The following is a 21,573-nucleotide window of genomic DNA, read 5'->3' as shown; positions in this document are numbered from 1 at the left end:
GATGAATATGAAACTGACAGTCCTTCACTGGATTCAACCATTAGCTCAGTGCAATTTACTGTAAAATGTTATGATTCAAGCAGTTTTTATATAAGTAGCTAACCAATCTGACAGTAAGGTGGGCTCCCACTCCAATTTCCACTGCTCTGACAGGTCCTTACAGAAACTCCAACTAAATTGTAGCCATTTTCACAGCTGTATGTAGCTGTACTATTAACAGTTGTAGTGTTGTAGCTCAAAATAGTTGCATTCGCATATAACTGATCTGGAGTCCCACATGACCCTATTTAAAATGATTTTACATATTGATAACAATAATATTCGTGCTCACCAATTGTAGAAGTAATAATTTCAGCTTCATTGACTTGAAAGATCCAAAGTCCTGCTACTTCTACGTTGCTGGTAGTTTCAATATCAATCACTGCTGGTGTCCTAGAGCCTTGCACAGCAAAATATGTGGCATTTTGCCCTCCAAAGTTAAATCCTACGTAAGCTTCTGTTCCACCTAAGCCATTTAAGCCTCCACTTGCATCACCAGTGACCCAGTTTATACCATCATCAAGGTAAAGGAAGATGACATAGGAGCGACCTCCATCAGTAGCTAGGACACATTGAAATGTGTTGTGCTATATTATGTTAAGTGAAAAGATTAGAGAGTCAATATTATTCATACTTTGTCATCATTCTCCTCATAATATCCAACTTCAGACCATGTCACTATTACAACAGACTTAGCTGTAAATGGAGGCTGGTTTGGAAATGCAAGTGCAATATCCTGGGCCACTTTGCTTACAATAGCACTAGCAGTAGTTTCTCTGTAATAGACTGTTCCAGCTCCATTGCGTGTGTCTACATCAGCCCAAAATGGAGCAATGAGTGTTTGAGGTAAAGGAAATGGAGCAGATGTGTATTCATTATGCGCCGCATAAAATGAAAGGAGGCCATTGTTGTTTATCTGCATAATTATAGATAATTATACAAAATAATTATGAGTAAAATATATTCTATTTAGATATTCCCACTTACAAAGACGGTACTGAAATTTGTGCCATAAAAGACAAAGTTACTTTGCAGATTTAAGGATGTGGATTGATCATCGACATTAGTAAAAGTTTGATCTCCTGTTGATCCTGCAAAGTCATAGAAACGTGATATGGGGACAGAAAGACCTGCAAAATTGATAGTACTGATATAATTTTATTAGTAACACAAAATACTGACAGCTTTGAAACAACAGCAATAAAAACAGCATCAGCAAATATCCCAGATTCATTTTGACTCTTGAGATAATGTCGAAGAATTTTTTGCTCTCCGAAATTTATAGGTCTAAATGAGCCACACCTCTAATGGGTGTGGCTCAACACCAACAAAACAAAATAATTTATGACAAAATGAACTTCACCACTCTGTCTTCATGGAGTTTGAGCCCCAACTCTTCACTGATCCCGCCTCTGGCTCTGTTTTATCTGGTTCCTCCACACGTCTCATCTTTCCAGACACTAGACAAGGCCCCTGATTACGTAACAGATGTGAGTACACTAGTACAGAGCCTTCTTTGAACTTAAAGAATGACATTACACCTCCATTATCATAACCTAATAATACAGTCCCAAAATTTGTGGTTCCAAAATGTGCTAAAACGAATAAATAATTATGTATACAGTATAGTGGTAAAAGGTGTGGTTAAAACTATTAAATGATACATCTTAACAAATAACTATTATTAACTATGAATATTGATGTACCCAATGCTTCGAGATGTACACATGTCATACCAGTAATGCATGGTATATTTTGTGTAGGTAACTCCATACTTCTTCATCTTGATATTACTGGAGATGATAACTCGCTGGGTACAAGGGCTCCCTAGGTTACATTTAAATGACTCCATAGGCTCTCTCTCAGCTGGAATGTTCATGCTAATGCTTAACTTGGTTCTATTTCAGAGCATTGAGCTAGTCGGATATGTATGGGTCTACAACAATTACAGGCTGTTCTCTTTGCCGTGGGACTCCCCTCTTACGTGGTGGATCGCTCTACTTGGAGTGGACCTGGCGTATTATTGGTTTCACAGAATGGCACATGGTAAGACAAAACATATTGCAACAAAAGCACTTTATATCACTGTGATTTCCTTTAAACTTGCAGCAGAAATGTGCTAGGAACATGCTCTATCAAGATTAGTATTAAGTAGGTGTGTTTATACTTAATATTGGCCACAACAGAGCTTAATTGACCTTAGCACATTTCTGCTTCTCTATTTAAGGAAAATCACAATATTATCGTTCATAACACACGTTTGAGATAATCTTGTGATACTTTCAAATAGGATATGATTACAAATCCTTTACGCATATTGTAGGCTGTGATCATGATTCCTTCACAAATACTGTAGGATGTGATTTTTAAGTATATTAAACTTGTTTGATAAACATTTCCTTTTACTCTTACTTTTAAGGTATTAAAGATAACAAACTTTAAGTGATATGGTAAAGGGTCAACTGGTCCAACAGAACATGTTAATTTCCTACATTGACCTGATGATGTGGTACATTAGAAATGTGTTTACGCTGTCAGTCAGTCATGTACATGCACGTAATTCTCCTGATGAGCTTGTGCAATTCTTTGGCTAGAGAAGAATAAATATGCTTGATCGACAGTCACGAATGCATCCTGCTCGTTTGGAAGAAGCTTAGTGTTAGCATGGAAATAGAGTTGCATCATGTCATGATAGTTGCATAGTTTATGAGATATTGTTGTTGCTTTAATTATAATTAAGTTAATAGCTAAATTTAATCAGTTAATAGCTAAAATTTAACTACTTATATAATAGAACACTTAGTTTAGGAGTGGACTTGGGCCTTGTTTACACTAATCCACTTCACTGAATCAGGATTGTTTTTGGCTATTGTTCGTTTCAGGTGTTGCATTTTCAACATTTTTCCATTATAGATAAATAACTACAGATGTTGAGGGTTACTGGATATTACCTGAGGCTGAGTGACGTATAATATCCAGTAACAGGAAACAGCTGTACTTTATCTGGTTTGCAATTTGTACTATAGTGTCGATATCTGGATGTATGAAATGGCAATGCCTTTGATACCCACACACTGTAGTACAAATAAGATTTGTCATTTATTTATAAAAGCATTCAATTTGGTATGATGAGTTTAAACTCAAACTGTATTAGAAAATGTCTTCGTTTACATGTGAAGATGGATTAGTGTAAATGGGGCCTTACTTTAAATACAGTAAGATTCCATCAGCAAATTCTGAAATTATGAATGACTGAAATTGCCATAAAGACATTGATGCTATACATGTGTATGAGCCATGCAGTATTAATCATCAGTAATTAAACTAATTATAATGGTTTTGGTTTTTATTTGTAGAAGTTAATCTGTTCTGGTCTGCCCATCAAGCTCACCACAGTTCTGAAGAGTATAACCTCACCACAGCACTGAGGCAGTCCTCCTTCCAGAGGTTTGGATCAGCAGTAAGTCACTACCAGTAACCACCATCTTAATGTTTGGTAGATTGCTATTGAATTTGCAGAGAATAAATGACAGATTAGAAATTTTGTAAAAGAACCACCAATAACTTTTTGTCTCAGGATGATTCCATCTATTATTTCTATAAGCTATTTGGCAAGCATTTGTTGTGTTGCCTTAGCTAGAATAATTTTGGCTTAAGTCTCCAAGTTACTTGCCAGCCAGTATTGTAACCATCCAATATTTAGTGTTTGGATAATGATAAACTCTTTTGATCTTTTGTTGACATGACTCTATGTAACATAATGCCATTTCCTTTGTTGGTGTCGTCTATACAATTTACATTATTTTATTCCTCCATTCTAGTGGTTTTATCTTCCACTGGCGCTTTTCATGCCTCCTACACATTACCTTGTACACAAAGAGTTCAATCTCCTTTATCAGTTCTGGATTCACACTGAGGTACATCTCAGGCATGGGGTCAAGCACTTGGTGCTTGTACTTAAGTACAAATAAGCACAGCTTTCAAAGTACTTAGTGCTGCTTACAAGTACCTTTTCAATATAATCTATGTGCTTTGTACTTGTACTTAGTTACTTTTACAAATTTACAAAAGTGCTTTTAAGCACAGCAAAAATTACACACGAATAGTGTACATGTACATGTACACATCTGCATGGTACATCTACATGTACATCTACATGTACATCTACATGTACATCTATATGTCGATGTCATGTACACGTACCACTACATGTATATGTACATGTACATGTACATGTACATGTACATCTACATGGTACATGTACATGTAGTATACAAGTTTAGTAGCACATTGTGTGATCGTGTGTTAGCTTGAAGAATGGTAATGGCATCACCATTAGTGGTATCACTCCAAAGCTCTCTGCTGTTTCCATTTATTATGAACAATTCACAGAGTTAGTGTTTATTAGATGCAATAGTAAATTAACTATAATCGTAATTTTACTTTATTTTTACACTTATTGAATATCTAGTACTTATTAATGTAATTAAGCACTCTGAAAAATGCATGTTCTTGTACTTAAGCACTTTAAAGCTAGGGATTGTGCTTGTGCTGGTACTCCTAACACATTTAAGTGCTTGTGTTTGTGTTTAAGTACATTACCTAGTGCTTGACCCCATGTCTGGTACATGTACATACATATAATTATCATCACATACAATACATGCTCAGTGTGTATTTTGTATAATAGATTTGTTTAGTAATATACATGTACATATGATCTTAAGTGAATGTTGCATACTAAATGTGTTATTATTATTTTATCATTTTTATTATTCAGTGCATAGGGACATTAGGACCATTAGAGTATGTATTGAACACTCCTTCTCATCACAGGGTCCATCATGGTATGTATGTGCATTGAAGTGGCTTAATACTTTATGTATTTTATTGTGTATTATATATTGTGTATATATAGGTAGGAATAGGTACTGTATTGATAAGAACTATGGTGAGTTAAAGTATAATAGATTTGCTCTTTGTAAAAGGAGAGGCTTGATTAGAAAGGAGCTTTGTATGTTTGTTTATATTTGAATATTTATTTATAGCTGGTGTCCTGATAATATGGGATAGGATGTTTGGCACATTTGAGAAAGAGAGAGACACAAAGATTCACTACGGTCTGGTGCACAATCTGAAGAGCTTTAACCCAGTCTGGGTACAGGTAGGTGAACATGTACAATAATAGCTGCATGTATACCTTCTAATTACCACAGGTCCACCATTATGTGTATTTGGTGAAGAAACTATTCTCAGCCAAGAGTTTCTCAGAGTGTGTTCATATACTGTTCAAAGGGCCAGGCTGGTCTCCTGGAAAACCAAGACTTGGTGAGCCACATGAGATCCCTGAGGTCAGTATATGTAGTATAGTATAGTAGCACATATGCACAAACATTGCCAATTCTTATCAAAATTGGATTCTTAAAGTTGCTCCAAAATTGGGCCCAAGTCCCTGTACTATAGTACAGTGATTTTAGCCAAATTTTGTCAAAAATGAAAAGTAGAGAATTCTCCCTTTTTATATTTTATCCTGATACATACACATGTTTTTATATTGTGTGCAAATGAAAGCTATCATAACAGCATGAGAGCAAACGCAAGCCTCTTTGACAAAATTAAGCCGTTGATTTCTTCATTTAACACTCATCATTCTGTAACTAATCTAATTTTAACAAATATTTCATTCCATGCTTCACTACATAATCACACTCCCACTCATTTGCCAGTCCTAATAACCTATTCGATTCAAGCTATGACTGGTGAGGTATACTTGCTTAATGACACCATTAACTTCTTACAGCCAAGGCAGCACATTTTTCAGACAACTCTCAAGCAATATGCTAACATTCTACATAGCATCAGTTGGACAAAATATGAGAGCTAAGAGAGAGGTTGTATCTGAGACTTCAGTTGTAAACAGCAAGCGTAGGTTTCATGAGACTTGCATAAAAATTAAAGGTCAGTGTTATTTCTTTGATGCATGGACATTTTTTATGTTATGGAATTTTTGAGCTGGTTATGATAAAATAGGATTTTATTACCAATTTTGTTCCTGTACTATGATACAGACTTTAGCCAAATTTTGTCAAAAAATAATATTAAAAATTTTTCATTGCTATAATTTTTCCTAATGAACTTTTGATCAAATTTCACCAAAAATAAAATTTTGAGAATTTTTCATTTTTATAATTTTTCCTGATGCATATACATGTTCTTATGTTGTGTAGAAAGTTTGAGTGGATTCCAATCAAATCCGGATTTTTTACGAATTTTTGAAGTTGCTCCAAAATTGGGCGAAAGTCCCTGTACTATAGTACAGGGATTTTAGCCAAATTTTGTCAAAAATAAAAAGTAGAGAATTCTCCACTTTTATAACTTTTCCTGATGCATATACATGTTCTTATGTTGTGTAGAAAGTTTGAACTGATTCCAGTCAAAATTGGATTTTTTTATGAATTTTAAAAGTTGCCATCATTTATTTGATAATTGAAAACAGAATGCATGTAATTCCTAATAAATGAACAATTAATTTTGTGTCTAAAGGATACATTAGTGGTGCATTTTGGAGCCATGGGCACTAGTTGTTATTTCACATTTCCAATAGATACCTCATGATACTACCAAGTACAATCCCCCTGTCCCTCTCTGGGTAACTGTCTATCATTTCTATAACTTTGCTGTCCTTCTTGTTGCCAGCTATTTACTTGGATTGATAAAATCAGTAAGATCATTTATAATTACAAATTTAAGCCATGATGACTTGTTTATTCTCAGGAATTACCATATGTTGTTGCTTTGTGTGCTGTGCTGTATTTCTTGTATTCCTTGACATGTATTGGCTTGATTCATGATCACCAGTAAGTGAACTGACTAATAGTTATTACTAATAATAATGATTATCCACATTATACTATTTCCTTCACTATTTTAGTCCTCTAGGGCCATTTTGTGAGATAATGAAGTTATTGATATTAATATCTTGTGATGCCTATTTTGGTTTTTATTTATCAGGTATAACTAAACTTGCCATGTGCTTCATTTTCTTTATAATTAGAGTCTCTACTGATTCAAGGGATGAGAGTGTTTGCTATGTTCTCTCTCATTGTCTGGCTTAGAGTTCTGTTCAAACAAGTAAAGGGTAAAAGGGACTGATGGACTTGCTATATGTGTGCATTTTATACTACCATATTGTTGTTTTTATTATTATTAGTAGTAGTAGTATTGAGATTTTATTGTGTAATTTCTATTTCCTTGTGTTGTGAAATGTTTTCGAGTTTGCCTTCAACTCAAGAGTGGATAATTATTTACTCTTGCTTCAAGTTAATGCTAATGCTTTGGCTGTGCTAATTGGCTGGAAAGTGTTTTTGATCTGTTATAAAGATAAACACTTAATAAAATAAACAGGATCTACTCAAAGGCTGGATCATAAATAGGCAAGGTGGTAGTATCGTGCCCTGTCCCTTTGTTTATCAAGGTTACTTGTCATTTTTGTCCACAAGCAATTGATAATGGAGAAATCGAATTTCACTCTTAGTGAAGATATCAATGGCCCTCTACTAGCAGCTGCACTTGCAATTCAAATGATAGGAGCATTGGTTGCTAATGGTATTGTCCTCATTGCTACTCTCTCTCAATATAAATCCTTAAAGCTACCATCTACAATGTTCTTTACTTCACTCATTATCATACACCTTCTAATGGCTCTCCTTTTTATTCCTTTTTACATGATTTCAGTAGCAGCTGGAGAATGGATCTTTGGTAGAACAGTTGAAGAGAAAGAAGGTACCTGTAAATATGTTGCTTACATATTCTGGTACATCATACTAGTCATATACATGACATTAGCTGCCATATCTGTTGATCGCTGGTTGTTCATAGTCAAGTCTCAACTCTACAAGCAATTCATGAAGCCCAAGGTAGCCCTGACTATCATTGTTAGTATATGGATACTGGCTGCATTAATAAATAGCACACCTTTCTACGGGTTGGGAGAGTTCAGATATTCAGCTTATGGCTGCTGTGTGCCTGTATGGGAGGGACAATTTGGCTACCTCTTATTCATTGCTTCGTTTAACTTTATCGTGTTATGCGTCATAATTGCAACGTCAGTTTGGACTTTTATTTTCACACGCAAGTTTATCCAGGAGCAAGCTGCTCTAGCAGATAGTTGCGTCTATGTATCAAGGAACAGGAGACTAATTGGAATATTTGGGGCAATGCTTTCAGGATATGCCGTTTGCTTCGCTCCTGGTTTTATTGTTGCTGTCCTTAGCCAAATCTTTGATCTGGAACTCTCAGCATATGCAACAGTTTTGTCACTGTTCATTAATGTTATTATAATCAATCCTATGATTCAGTCATATTTCAGGCCTGAGATTAAGAAAGTACTGACTGCTTTCTACGCCAAATGCAAGAGATTCTGTATTCGATCCAGTGTCCATAATAACACTGAAGCTGGGAAGTCATTCACAGTTACAAGTTACAAGTGAAATCTTCTTATATTATCTGTTTACCGATATTTTTTGTTCATGACTGCTGTGTGCCTGTATGGGCCTGTCTGTTTATTTATAAAAATCTAAAAAAACATATTGTCACTACAATACCAATAATTGTTGTTATGTCTGGTCACAAATTGGCCACACTTCTAAATATTAACAGTCCTTATAGGAGTAATTGTATCAACGAGAGAATTATATTTACAAACTTTATAATAAAATTTGATTTAGAGCCTTTTTTAATATCAGATCTCAAGTACAAGATATTTACCATGAAGAAAAGTATAAGTGCAGAATGTAATGCTTCCAATTTGGGTCAAAGATTTGACTTAGAAAAAGTAACACTCAAAGCAGGAAGGAAACAGATTATGTGTCCAACAAAATATCCCAACCAATCTTCTTTTTTTGGATACGTAGATGTCACCTGATAGTTTCAAGTAGTCCTGAAGTAAAGAGCATTGTAGATGGTAGCTTTAAGGATTTATATTGAGAGAGAGTAGCAATGAGGACAATACCATTAGCAACCGATGCTCCTATCATTTTGAATCGCAAGTGCAGCTGCTAGTGGTAGACCTTCAATAATGGTAAAGTTGTCTGATGACTCTAAATTCATGATATTAAAATTTACACTATGTAGCAGTGTAATTAAACTGTTCTAATAATATTAAATTATAGGCGTCTTGGTGTTTAATGTGATTTCTGTTTTTCCTGGCTATAATAGTCTAGTTTAGTCTATGATCTCTGCCAAGAATTAGTACAGTGGATGTATTGGCTTACCAATAATTAGATAGTGTGTCTCAAGAAAAGCATTTTTCTATTTTTATAATTTAAAAAAAATATGTATACATGTCCTTATATTGTGTATCAACTTTGAGTTGATTTTGATTCAAATTAGATTTTTTATGAATTATTAAAGTTTTTTTCAAATGCGATGCATGCATGTAACGTAGTGTTTGTCAGCTCATAAATATGCTGTGTTGCTTGCTTTGTAGGAAACCCTGTATATAGATTCATATATGTACACATTGGTTTGACAGCCAGCATTTAAATCAATTGTTTTATAAACATTATCATATTAATAAAAATGATACGTGCTACATTCTAAAATTATTAAGTTAGTACTTAGTGAACAAACAGAATCAGAGATCCTTCAAATGTTGAGACATTTGATTTTGAGTTTAACAAATGCTTTTTTCACATCTGGTCTGAAGTAAGACTGAATGATTGGATTGATGATAGTTATCATCATAAAAAACACCAACGCAATGGCATATGATAAATCGTGTAGATCGTATATCTGACTTAGAAATCCAAATATGTAACCTGGCGAAAAGCACACAAAATATGCAATAAGCATCACACCAAATATTCCTATCAATCGTCTCTTTCTTGAAACATAGACACTGCTCTCTTCTAGCTCTGAGTGCTCTTGGATAAACTTTTTTGTAAAGATATAAGTCCAAACTGAAGTCACAAGGATAACAGCAGATATTGCAAGAAAGATGGCCATCATTAGGACAACATAAACAAACTGTTCTTCAAATGTTGGTACACATGAGCCATAAATTGCATATCTAAATCTACCTATCCCGTAGAAAGGTGTGCTATTTATTAATGCAGCCAGTATCCATATACTAGCAATGATGGTCAGGGCTACCTTGGGCTTCATGAATTGCTTGTAGAGTTGAGGCTTGACTATGAACAACCAGCGATCAACAGATATGGCAGCTAATGTCATGTATATGACTAGTATGATGTACCACAATATGAATCCAGCAAATTTACAAGTACCTTCTTTCACTTGCATTGTTCTGCCAAAGATCCATCCTCCACTTGCAGCTGACAGTATCCAAGACGGAATATACAGGAGAGCCATTACAAGGTGCATGATAATGAGTGAAGTGAAGAGGATTGTAGATGGTAGCTTTAAGGATTTATATTGAGAGAGAGTAGCAATGAGGACAATGCCATTAGCAACCAATGCTCCTATCATCTGTAGGGTAAGCACAGCTGCTAACAGAGGACCATTAATATCTTCACTGAGAGTATAGTTGACTCCATCCATTTGCAGAAGAGACTTAGAATGCTTAATCCTGGCAACAGAATAATTTTTATTAATCTGCTAGATCTGGATCTACTTGTAATATTATGTATACTTGCATACTTCCTGTTTTTGCTGCACTTCATGATTTAGTCTACAAATCAGCTATAATGTGTTCCTGCATAGATACTGTGGTAAGTGTGGTTGCTGATTCTAATTATTAAACCAAAAATTAAACTGCCTGGTTATTAAAAGTTATTAATCATGGCAATGCAGAAAGCGGTTCTTGTTGTTCCTTTGCTTTTACTGATACTGTTAACTGAAAGGTGCTATTCTGCTACTGGGTGAGTATATAATATGATAGACTCTTAGCTTACACTAATGACACATGCATCTACACACCCATGCAGGCTGCAACAAGGGACAGGGCAGTGCACATTCGCTCGTTCAACCACCTCGTCCTATAAATACTATGATGCTTCTTTCTACACGGTCCAGCAACGTGAAACGTACTCTTGTGGCTTTCTTTGGTTGAGCAGATGCAGTCGCTACTACACTAGGTGAGGTTTACTAATATTTATATTATCTACATACCTCATGTCATGCCCTTGCATTTCTTAATAGGTATGTCTATTATGCACAATCCAAGACTGGCTATCATATAACATACTACTCCAGTACGCAATGCTGCTCTGGTTACTCTTTAACAAGCGGAGTCTGTCAACGTAAGACCCATTAGAGCTAGTTTATCTAATCAATGGCGGATATCGTTAGTACATTTTATCTAGAGTAAATGTACTTTAGTTAATGTACATTTAGATAAACTTATATATTTTTTATTTTAATAGCTGTATGCTCTGGCGGTTGCATCTTTGGATCATGCACCAGTCCTCAAACATGCACCTGCAATAGTGGCTTCACTGGATCCACTTGTGCCTCAGGTTTATATAAACTTTATATTATGATAGTCTGTTTTGCTACAAAAGAGTTATCTCTTGATCGTGGGTGGAAGGTGTTCTTGATTTGATTATACTCACTCTATTCTAGTAGTGAGCTGTCCACCCCCACATTGTTTGCTCATGCTAGTGAAGCCATAAACATGTTGCATGATTTGATTTATTTTAGTACAATTATAACTATTTACTATTACTTCAAACACAAAAATTCCTTTTAAATATTATTATAGATATTGATGAGTGTAGCAGTTACAATGGTGGCTGCAGCCACGAGTGTGTTAATGGCTTTGGTACTTACTCCTGTCACTGTCCAAGTGGTTACTATTTAGCTTATGACGATCATACATGCATAGGTGAGTCATATTTATATTATAGTGAAGACCTAGTCATATCAGTTAGAGTGTTGATAAGCAAAGCATATCTTGTTCATGCAAAATATGCTACGTCTTGCTAAAATTGATTTGTTGTCTGAGCAGTCTCATTGTTAATCTTTTTTTACAGATACTAATGAGTGTACGAATGGAAATGTCACAATTGGATCACAGATAAGCAATGCCAGCAATGACTCTTGGTGTGAACAAAAGTGTATCAACACACCGGGTAGCTATGAATGTGGCTGCCATGATGGATACGAATTAGAATATGACAATCAAACATGCTCGGGTACTTTTATTCGAAAGTTGTTCATTATTTTGCATGTTTGCTTTATAGAAATTGATGAGTGCTTGGTTGACAACGGAGGCTGTAATCAAACATGTACAAACACACCTGGCTCATACAACTGTTCCTGCAACAATGGCTACTTATTGCTAGAGGATCAAGTTTCATGTGCTGGTAATTTGATCTGCATTCCTTCACCTAATACTGTATTGTATCTTTAGATCATTGTGAGTGCTGCACTGGCAAACATAACTGCCAACAGATCTGTCATAATACAATAGGAAGCTTCTATTGTAGCTGTCGGCCTGGTTATCAGCTTTCCTCTACTAATTCAAGTGCCTGTGATGGTATGTTGGCATAATTAACTTTAGTGGCAATTGCAACTAGACTCTACTATGTAACCTATAGCAACAGCTATATAGTTAAGAATGGAATCCAGTGATTTCATTTGTTTACTCTTTACAGATATTAACGAATGCAATGATGGCAGTTCCAGCTGTCACCAGGTCTGTATCAATGACATCGGACGTTACAGCTGCTCTTGCTATCCTGGCTATATCCTAAGCAATGATGCACACTCATGTCAAGGTGGGTTTAATAAAGAGTCCGCTATATGGTTTAATCAATTCTGCTTCTCTTCATCATCACTCAACAGATGTTAATGAATGCTTGAATAATAATGGTGGATGTGGGCAAACCTGTATAAATACAAATGGTTCCTTTAGCTGCAGTTGTCATAAAGGCTACTCACTTAGCCCTGATCACACATCATGCTTTGGTGAGTGCATGCTTTATCTAATTTAGTTGTGAGTATGTAGATCTACATCGATAGACATAAATGAATGTACTATGAATACTTCTAATTGCTCACAAGTTTGTATTAACAGTGCCGGTGGATTTTATTGCGATTGTCTCACCGGTTACTCATTATCTGATGATAGAGTAACCTGCATTGGTGAGTATGGGATTCCTTATCAGAAACATTTAACATTACTTCCATATTTAGATGTAAATGAATGCTCTGTTGCTAATGGCAATTGTCAGCACATTTGTGTTAATACCATCGGATCTTATGATTGCGAATGTCGTGAAGGATATACTAAAAACGGCTCTCTTTGCAAAGGTAATTATGCTTGATTCTTACTTTCTAAAAATGATATTATGGTAAAAGCAATCGTTTATTTTTTAACACATATCGTTTGTTGAGTTTTATTCATAAACATACACAATTCATTGTTAGTCTTTACTAATTCCCAATCGGTATTTTGTTTTTCATTGGTACACATGTACTAGCTGTTATTCTCCCTCCTCAGCTAAAAACTGTCCATTACTAATGGAGCCGTCTAATGGTCAAATGACTTGCAGTGGAGATCAAGTGACGGATCAGAACTGCACGTTTTGGTGTAATCCTGGCTATGATGTAAGAGGCTCGTCATTTCGTTCTTGTCTCGGATCAAACCAATCATGGTCAGGTGAAGAGTTCTTCTGCGTTAAGTCACAGTGTCCTGTACTGATGGGTAATGAGGATAGACTGGTGCTTTATCCATGCACAAATGAGTATCAAGACCAATGCCAGCTTTTATGTGGCACTGGATATGCTCCTACTAATAGTAACTCTGAGACTATATGGACACAAACTTGTACTGTCACTTCTGATAACTCGAGTGTAGACTGGTACCCACAAAGGAGCTGCAAAAGTATGACGTTTATTTTAGAAGTGTCCCTTTTTTGACTATTTAAATTTATAGTGCAAGATGTGTGTGATCCTAATCCCTGTGGTCCTGGAGTGTGTTCTGTTAGTGATGGTTCCATACAGTGCAACTGTCAAGGAACAGGTAGAACAGGGGAGAGATGTCAATTGGGTTACATCGCAATTGAATCAGTCCCAGTACTAACTAATGGTAGCTATGAAACTGTATCAGTTTCATCTGAACTTTCTGTTCAAACTATGATAACAATTACTTCCAGTGATAACAGTTCACTCAGTGTTGATTCACCAACAATTAGTTTTCTCAAGAGAGTCTCTTACACTGTACAAGCTAAGAAGCCAGGTATTTTTAAGGTCAGTTATACCGTGATGCCTGGTTCGCCATACCTCAAGCCTGATGATTCAATATACATGATCACTGCAAATGAGCGCACTGTTAGAGATGAATCCGACTATTTCACCACTCAAGGTCTACAGAGAGGTCATCTTGGGATAGGATGCTGTAGAAAGACTCTTGATTTATCAAAATATCAGTGCTCCTCTAATCTTACATTGCACTCTTATTGCCAGTGGGGTGATGATGCAAGCGTTACTGCTGGTGTTGTCCATATAAGTACATCCTCACTGTACCTACCATTATCTGTTGCAGGTTTAGAATTAAATCCATCTCCTTTTTCATTGGGTACTCATTATTCTGCCAAGCAATGCAACACGTGCAATGAAGCCTCTAATTGGCAATGTCAAAAACTTGATCCGTCATTAGTTTTCAGTGTTCGTACTATCGAGGAAATACTTCAGTACAGAAGTCTTGCCGAATCTTTCTTGACAAGTGTCAAAAGTTTTCTTCCGTCATGGCTGAGAGTGGACATACATTCAAGGACGCCTGCTTCATCTTATTCAGCTCATGATTTCATGGCATCTATTGGAACAGCTAGTGAGGTGAAAGGAATTACTGGATGTGGTTCATTTGACCTACCAAACACTCCATCTTTATTATATGCCTTGAGGACAACATCACGTCTGCTGGTAATGATAGATTCTTATCCGACATTTCTTTATCCGCTGGCTAGCAATCCATTTTGTATCCTTATTGATATGTGCAGTAGCATTGCTCCTACTCTGCACTCTGTGATACCTCCTCAACTTGTATCAGGACAAACAACCACTGGATCAGCAAATGTCTTGAGTTTGCTGCTATCTGGGAATGCTAGAGCTGATTTTAAAAGTATTTCACTACAGGAGAATGGGATAGTTTTTTCAGCGAAGCTACACAAACCTTTACGGCAATATTGGAATGGATCTCAGTATTTCTCTCCTTCTCTGCCTTTGGTGTATCAGTATCAGGTTAATGTTGACTATCAAAGGATATTCACTGGTGGAGCAAATCTTAAAGTGGACCTTAACTTCAAAGGATCTGCTTATTACCAACCCAATATTAAAAGAGAGGCAAGTTATTATAAATTTCTAATGCCTGATATTCACCTAATGAAATACTCCAAATAATTACATTGTTTCTGTTACCCTATACAGGTTCCAGGACTGTTAATGGGAGAACTGAGTCTTAATATAACAACAGTAATAAATCATAAACCAGTTCATTTGAAAATGACAACAACCAAAGACCCTGTCCTATTTACTTACCCAATATCAGGTCAGTATCCATTATCACTATCATTATTAAATGGGCTTGTTGTCATATTTAGGTGTAAATTCAGTTTCAGAGCTTCCAATTGGTCTATCAGCAATACTCATACATGACAGCACTGCTAGCGATCCATTTTATCGTAAACATTTTTCTGTCCCACCTTTTGTCAACCGTTGTCAAGTATTTGCTTTCCTTAGCCTGGACGAGTCTTTAAATTTAAACAATGTCAGCTTAACATCAGATTGCTTCTCTCTTAACATTGGAGACCTTCACTTTCCTCAACAACTAAGACACATCATTCTTCTACCTGGTACTACCAATCCTACTCCTTCTGCTACTTTCCTTCTAAATTCTTATCCATTATCGTCCATCCCCTACAACTTTGAACGCTTCACGTTGGAGAGAGATTCAGTAATTAAGCTTCATTATACTTCTAATGATGATGCCATGTATGGAATCCTTCAATCAGTTAATGTTTCATTCCTTAATTCCGTATCAACTACTGATGTAAACATCAACAGCAAAGAGCTCACGTTTGAAACTGATGCTAAAATATTCATGGACTTTGACGTACATATTGTCGGTACTCTATTCACCAATCAGTCATCTACTATGGAGCTTGATGGAATGTTTCTCGAAAAACCAAACAGTTTTCACTCTGAACTTACCTCCTATCTCTCCCGTCACTTACAGATTGAGCTACAGGATGTGATAAGTAGGGCTAGAAAAGCAGAAGAGAGTGTCGCAATCTCTCAAACATGGCGTGATGATATAAATAATGAGCTAGCGAAGAGTTTGGCAGATCTTTCAACCAAAGAAGAGGCCCTGGGAAAAAGTAATGATTCACTGACATCATTACAAAGTAAAGTAAATGTAGCTCTTGATAATTTGACAAGAGTTCTAGAAGACTATTTATTACACAACAATTCTCTATCATACAATGAATTGCTATGTAATGAGAAAGGACCTTGTAGGAGAGAGTGTGAAGCTGGAGTCAATTGTTATGCTGTCAATGGTAATATTAGATTATCTGTGCCTGGTACCTGTGCTAAGAATGAGCTCGTAAACAGTGCTACTAAGAACATTAGAAAGGTCGTAGCCAAGGAATGGCAGCAGCAGATTCAATGTCAATCGTGTTGGGAGACAAAATGGCTCAGATTTGTTTACTTTTCACAGATGAGTTGCTGTAAAAGTACTAAAGTCCAAGTGTCCACGTATAAGTATAACACAGAGTATCTTAATAAAATGGTTAATCAGAGTACAAGAGGATTGTGCATTATTGCAAATAACACTTTAATAAGTAATGCTTCAAAGTGTCATACCTCTACGTGTTTTTATAAACTAACAAATGCTTCGTGTTTTAATAGCAAGATCCATTGCTTGGAAAATTTTGCCACAGATTTTATTTCAATCAACCAGACAATAAGTCAGTTGTATGATGCTTACGTCAACTTGTTGATCAGTTTAGAAGCAGCAGAAATTAACTTCATCAGAAGCAAAGCTAACATAACAAGGCTTGAAGAAAGGATTGCACTATTGGAAAATTTGTATTTCGTTGCAAACGAAAGCTATCATAACAGCGTGAGAGCAAACGCAAGCCTCTTTGATAAAATTAAGCCGTTAATTTCTTCATTTAACACTCATCATTCTGTGACTAATCTAATTTTAACAAATATTTCATTCCATGCTTCACTACATAATCACACTCCCACTCGTTTGCCAGTCATAATAACCTATTCGATTCAAGCTATGACTGGTGAGGTATACTTGCTTAATGACACCATTAACTTTTTACAGCCAAGGCAGCACATTTTCAGACAACTCTCAAGCAATATGCTAACATTCTACATAGCATCAGTTGGACAAAATATGAGAGCTAAGCGAGAGGTTGTATCTGAGACTTCAGTTGTAAACAGCAAGCATAGGTTTCATGAGACTTGCATAAAAATTAAAGGTCAGTGTTATTTCTTTGATGCATGAACATTTTTTATGTTGTGGAATTGTTGAGCTGGTTATGATAAAATAGAATTTTCTTTACTAATTTTGTTCCAGTACTATGATACAAACTTTAGGCAAATTTTGTCAAAAATAACATTAAAATTTTTTGGTGCTATAATTTTTCCTGATGAACTTTGGTCAAATTTGACCAAAAAAAATTTTGAGAATTCTTGATTTTTATAATTTTTTCTGATACATATACATGTTCTAATGTTGTGTAGAAAGTTTGAACTAATTCCAAATTAAATTTGGATTTTTTACAGATTTTTAAATTTGCTCCAAAATTGGGCGAAAGTCCCTGTACTATGGTACAGGGATTTTGGTCAAATTTGACCAAAAATAAAATTTTGAAAATTCTCTATTTTTATAATTTTTTCTGATACATATACATGTTCTAATGTTGTGTAGAAAGTTTGAGCTAATTCCAATCAAATTTGGATTTTTTACAGATTTTTAAATTTGCTCCAAAATCGGGCGAAAGTCCCTGTACTATAGTACAGGGATTTTGATCAAATTTGACCAAAAATAAAATTTTGAGAATTTTCCATTTTTATAAATTTTTTTGATACATATACATGTTCTAATGTTGTGTAGAAAGTTTGAGCTAATTCCAATCAAATTTGGATTTTTTACAGATTTTTAAATTTGCTCCAAAATTGGGCGAAAGTCCCTGTACTATAGTACAGGGATTTTGGTCAAATTTGACCAAAAATAAAATTTTGAGAATTCTCTATTTTTATAATTTTTTCTGATACATATACATGTTCTAATGTTGTGTAGAAAGTTTGAGCTAATTCCAATCAAATTTGGATTTTTTTACAGATTTTTAAATTTGCTCCAAAATTGGACGAAAGTCCCTGTACTATAGTACAGGGATTTTGGTCAAATTTGACCAAAAATAAAATTTTGAGAATTTTCCATTTTTATAAATTTTTTTGATACATATACATGTTCTAATGTTGTGTAGAAAGTTTGAGCTGATTCCGATCAAATTTAGATTTTTAATGAATTTTTAAAGTTGCTCAATAATCATGTATAATTATAGTGACAATAGAATCAATGGGTTTTGCTTGTCACAGATTGGTTGAAAGTTTCTATACAGGGTCTTTGGCCAAATTTTGTCGAAAAAGATTCTAAGAGAATTCTCTTTTTTATTTTTATTTTCTCATCTGTAATGATAAAATTTTTGTATTCAATAATGTAATTTGCCTTATGTCTGTACATACAGGTATGAGCAACTATATTGATGAGATTAAGACAGAGCTTCAGGAGTCATTTAACTCTTTTAACGACAGCATTAATAGCATTAAAAATGCTACAATGAATTCTTGTAGTAACATATCCGAGAAGAATCTACCAACAATAGTAGCAGTAGAACATAGTTACCTAAAATCTGAGCTAATCAAACAACACAGTATCCTAACTGCTTTCCTTTTAAAGAACTCCTTTGCGTCCTGGCAGTCTCATATGAAAGCAATCCACAACAACGTCAGCCAGTTTGAGCTCTTTGGTTGCTCAAGCTTCTTTGATTGCTTGGGTAGTATACTGAGCCAGTTTGAGGACATTCTCGAAGATACACCAAATGGATTGGCTCAACTTGACGAGCTGAGGAGCATAAAGGACAAAGTACTACAAGTTGCTTACAATAAAAGCTTGTCTTTTAATGAAGCATCTTCTGCATTAGGGCAGCTTCATTTAAGCTTAGAGGCACGTGCAGTATTAGAGCAATGGTGTGTAGAGCCGCCTTTTATACTCTCCCATCCAACCTCATCTGTCACTGCTACAGTCAATTCATCAATTCTACTATCATGCATGGCAAACTCTGTGCTTCATTTGAGATATCACTGGATCAAAGATGATATTATTATACCGGATTCGAGCTCAAATAGCTTAGAATTGATGAACTTACAATTGGCAGATAAAGGAGAATACAAATGCGTTGTAGTTAATGATGCTGGTGCAACTACCTCATTACCTTCAATAGTAGACATTGCTAGTGAGCCAGTACTAAACCTCAGTCTCCCTAAATATGCATACATACAAGAAGGTGATAAAAATGGCTATCTTTTGACATGTGATGCATACGGCATCCCTGCTCCAGGCTGGACCTGGTTTTATAAACGGAATGAAGCTGATGATTGGAATCTCTTACCCAATTGTGACACTAATGTATTAATTTTAAGTAAACCTCAACTTGAGGATAATGGATGGTATCAATGCATGGCCTCTAATGCTATTGGCAATGTGACCAGTAATCCAGTTCATGTTATTATACTGCCTACTAGAAGCTCCAGCATACAATACACTTTTACATTAATTTTGAGCCAATCAAGAGAGGAATGGGCTAAAGCAATCATTGATTTAGTGGCTAATGCATCATCAGCTCCTGTAGTATCTAGTAGTTTCTCAGCCTTTAGTGGTGACTTATCTTCACTGCATTTTACTCTCAAGAGTGTTATACCTGATTATAATCCTTTGACTGAGTTTGATATGATAACAGGAAACCTGTCTACAAGCTTAGCTCAGTTAGAAAAAAGCAGAGAGTCTGTGGTTACTTTCCTTCATGGGAGCAACAACCTGTTGGCATTTACTGCTGGAGGCAACACATTTAGTGTTTCATTAGTGAATTATACTATTGGGCCAAGACACTTCACTTGTCCTGATGGATATGAATTAGACTCCGATCACATACAATGTGGTACGTTCTCACCTTGTATTTCATTGTAATCTATAATTGCTAATCCTTTTATTATGTAGTTGCTTGCAGTCCTGGTACTTATAGTCATGTCATTGCTAGCTCATTCATTGGCATTGGAAACGGTGAATACATTGAGGAACAGTTTCCACAGTGTGCTGAATGTCCACTGGGCTCATATCAAGAGAATGATGGACAATCTCATTGTGTATCTTGTCCAGTTTATCAAAGCACTGTTAGATCAGGCTCTAAAAGCATTGCTGAGTGTCAAAGTATGCAAAACAAGGCTATGCATTGTGATGTTATGTTTATTTTAGGACTCTGTTCTCCACATACCTTCTCTTTATCTGGATTTGAGCCGTGCCTCTCATGCCCTCCACTCCATTACCAGTTGCATTATGGACAACAGGATTGTCTACCTTGTACTACTAACAGCACAAACATTGATATTTGCTTTATTCCAGTAACATCCAGCTCTCCTACAGTCATTAGTACAACAATGACCAGTGAGGACACATTTTGACTATTAATTACAATTATTTCTATTATACTATAATAGGTACATTCGAAGTTGTAGCAAGTTCTAGTGGGGAATCAAATGCAGGTCCAACTGGGGTTTCAGCAGGGGTAGGTATCAGCCATTACAAATAGCATATATTTTGATAATAATTGTAGGCATCACAGAGTTTTCTTAATACAACGACAATGGCAATTATTGGAGGGGTGGTTCTGCTACTCCTGATATTAATAAGCAAGTTAAAATGTATCACTTTGTAGTGTTAAAGTTTCTTTTAGTTTTAGTTATAATTGTCATCGTATCGTTGAGGATAAAGAAGAAGAAGCTCCAACATCAATCAAGGAGTATTGCTCCCCAACCAAATCTCGAGTTAAATGCTTACGACAGTGTCAGTCATGACTCAAAACAAGCTGATATGGTTTACGATGATGTCAAGTCAAAACTCGGAGACAAACCACCCTGCATGAACAGTGATCCCATTTACGAAGAGCTTCCTGATGTACCTGATCAAAGGAATGAACTATGGGGACCTCCCCCACTTCCTTCTTTTCCTCCTACTGCTATAAATCCAATTTTCACTCCTCTTTCTCCTCCTCCTGCTGATGATGACGACGACAGGATTACTGATGATTATATAAAGATGGCCAGTCCAAGAGTTACTGGTAGCTACATCAAGCCTGACTATGAAAACATTAAGGACGCTCTTAATAATTGATTTCAGCTTGTTTTTGTGCTCAGTTGGTTTTCATGCATGTCTTGTTTTTTATTTTTTGAAATGATAGTATAGTTTAATGTTAATCATTATCATGATCATGAATA

The 21,573-nt window shown here is 35.7% G+C and overlaps 5 protein-coding genes across 6 annotated transcripts in view; 3 read left to right on the top strand and 2 right to left on the bottom strand.

Moving 5' to 3' along the window:
• The window catches only part of LOC109580261 (receptor-type tyrosine-protein phosphatase S-like), a gene marked incomplete at its 3' end in the record, with an annotated part of 17,811 nt that extends 16,538 nt beyond the window's left edge, over window positions 1-1,273 (bottom strand). The window contains exons 1-6 of the mRNA XM_019993265.1: window positions 1,222-1,273; window positions 1,027-1,169; window positions 674-955; window positions 332-626; window positions 104-283; window positions 19-58 (exon numbers count right to left, since the gene is read on the bottom strand). Of these exons, the coding sequence (XP_019848824.1) occupies window positions 19-58; window positions 104-283; window positions 332-626; window positions 674-955; window positions 1,027-1,169; window positions 1,222-1,273 (992 nt within the window). The remainder of the gene's footprint in view (window positions 1-18; window positions 59-103; window positions 284-331; window positions 627-673; window positions 956-1,026; window positions 1,170-1,221) is intronic.
• Window positions 1,274-1,345: 72 nt separating this feature from the next.
• On the top strand, window positions 1,346-7,326 carry LOC100640784 (alkylglycerol monooxygenase-like). Of its 2 annotated transcripts, XM_011411933.2 has the most exons (12): window positions 1,346-1,529; window positions 1,803-2,085; window positions 3,396-3,499; window positions 3,861-3,956; window positions 4,820-4,886; window positions 4,958-4,990; window positions 5,088-5,203; window positions 5,256-5,390; window positions 6,644-6,760; window positions 6,814-6,896; window positions 6,971-7,050; window positions 7,094-7,326. In XM_011411933.2, exons 1-12 carry the CDS (start codon window positions 1,347-1,349, stop codon window positions 7,189-7,191), a joined length of 1,395 nt encoding a protein of 464 aa, XP_011410235.2. In that variant the 5' UTR covers window position 1,346; the 3' UTR covers window positions 7,192-7,326. The 2 variants fall into 2 exon arrangements, with proteins under 2 accessions (XP_011410235.2, XP_019848860.1); XM_019993301.1 differs by lacking the exons at window positions 1,346-1,529; window positions 1,803-2,085 and adding an exon at window positions 2,966-3,254 and having other exon boundaries at window positions 7,094-7,303.
• A 31-nt stretch (window positions 7,327-7,357) lies between these two features.
• Window positions 7,358-8,954, top strand: LOC105316766 (galanin receptor type 3-like). Its single transcript, XM_011411932.2, has one exon. The coding sequence runs from the start codon at window positions 7,548-7,550 to the stop codon at window positions 8,526-8,528; it is 981 nt and encodes a 326-aa protein (XP_011410234.1). The 5' UTR covers window positions 7,358-7,547; the 3' UTR covers window positions 8,529-8,954.
• A 623-nt stretch (window positions 8,955-9,577) lies between these two features.
• Window positions 9,578-10,765, bottom strand: LOC105316765 (red-sensitive opsin-like). Its single transcript, XM_011411931.2, has one exon. The coding sequence runs from the start codon at window positions 10,597-10,599 to the stop codon at window positions 9,685-9,687; it is 915 nt and encodes a 304-aa protein (XP_011410233.1). The 5' UTR covers window positions 10,600-10,765; the 3' UTR covers window positions 9,578-9,684.
• Window positions 10,766-10,816: 51 nt separating this feature from the next.
• Window positions 10,817-21,571, top strand: LOC109580277 (uncharacterized). Its single transcript, XM_019993296.1, has 22 exons — window positions 10,817-10,919; window positions 10,986-11,135; window positions 11,200-11,300; window positions 11,424-11,516; window positions 11,762-11,884; window positions 12,033-12,194; window positions 12,243-12,365; window positions 12,413-12,538; window positions 12,657-12,779; window positions 12,847-12,969; window positions 13,024-13,146; window positions 13,198-13,314; window positions 13,505-13,888; window positions 13,940-15,345; window positions 15,430-15,550; window positions 15,603-17,498; window positions 18,771-20,240; window positions 20,300-20,509; window positions 20,555-20,743; window positions 20,797-20,864; window positions 20,913-20,988; window positions 21,033-21,571. Exons 1-22 carry the CDS (start codon window positions 10,840-10,842, stop codon window positions 21,467-21,469), a joined length of 7,701 nt encoding a protein of 2,566 aa, XP_019848855.1. The 5' UTR covers window positions 10,817-10,839; the 3' UTR covers window positions 21,470-21,571.
• The last annotated feature ends 2 nt before the right edge of the window (window positions 21,572-21,573 follow it).

The sequence above is a fragment of the Amphimedon queenslandica genome, unplaced genomic scaffold (genome assembly GCF_000090795.2).
Source record: "Amphimedon queenslandica unplaced genomic scaffold, v1.1 AMPQUscaffold_13499, whole genome shotgun sequence".
Lineage (NCBI taxonomy): Eukaryota > Metazoa > Porifera > Demospongiae > Haplosclerida > Niphatidae > Amphimedon > Amphimedon queenslandica.
This window is presented reverse-complemented; position numbering and strand designations above follow the sequence as displayed.

Bases quoted from the DNA above. Each gene is read 5' to 3' on its own strand.
- LOC105316766 (XM_011411932.2), top strand. From the start codon at position 7,548: ATGGAGAAATCGAATTTCACTCTTAGTGAAGATATCAATGGCCCTCTA.
- LOC109580277 (XM_019993296.1), top strand. From the start codon at position 10,840: ATGGCAATGCAGAAAGCGGTTCTTGTTGTTCCTTTGCTTTTACTGATA. The intron at 13,147-13,197 runs GTGAGTATGGGA...TTCCATATTTAG, and splicing joins TGATAGAGTAACCTGCATTG to ATGTAAATGAATGCTCTGTT. The intron at 13,315-13,504 runs GTAATTATGCTT...CTCCCTCCTCAG, and splicing joins AAACGGCTCTCTTTGCAAAG to CTAAAAACTGTCCATTACTA.
- LOC105316765 (XM_011411931.2), bottom strand. From the start codon at position 10,599: ATGGATGGAGTCAACTATACTCTCAGTGAAGATATTAATGGTCCTCTG.
- LOC100640784 (XM_011411933.2), top strand. From the start codon at position 1,347: ATGGGTGTGGCTCAACACCAACAAAACAAAATAATTTATGACAAAATG. The intron at 5,391-6,643 runs GTCAGTATATGT...CATTTCCAATAG, and splicing joins AGCCACATGAGATCCCTGAG to ATACCTCATGATACTACCAA. The intron at 6,761-6,813 runs GTAAGATCATTT...GTTTATTCTCAG, and splicing joins TACTTGGATTGATAAAATCA to GAATTACCATATGTTGTTGC.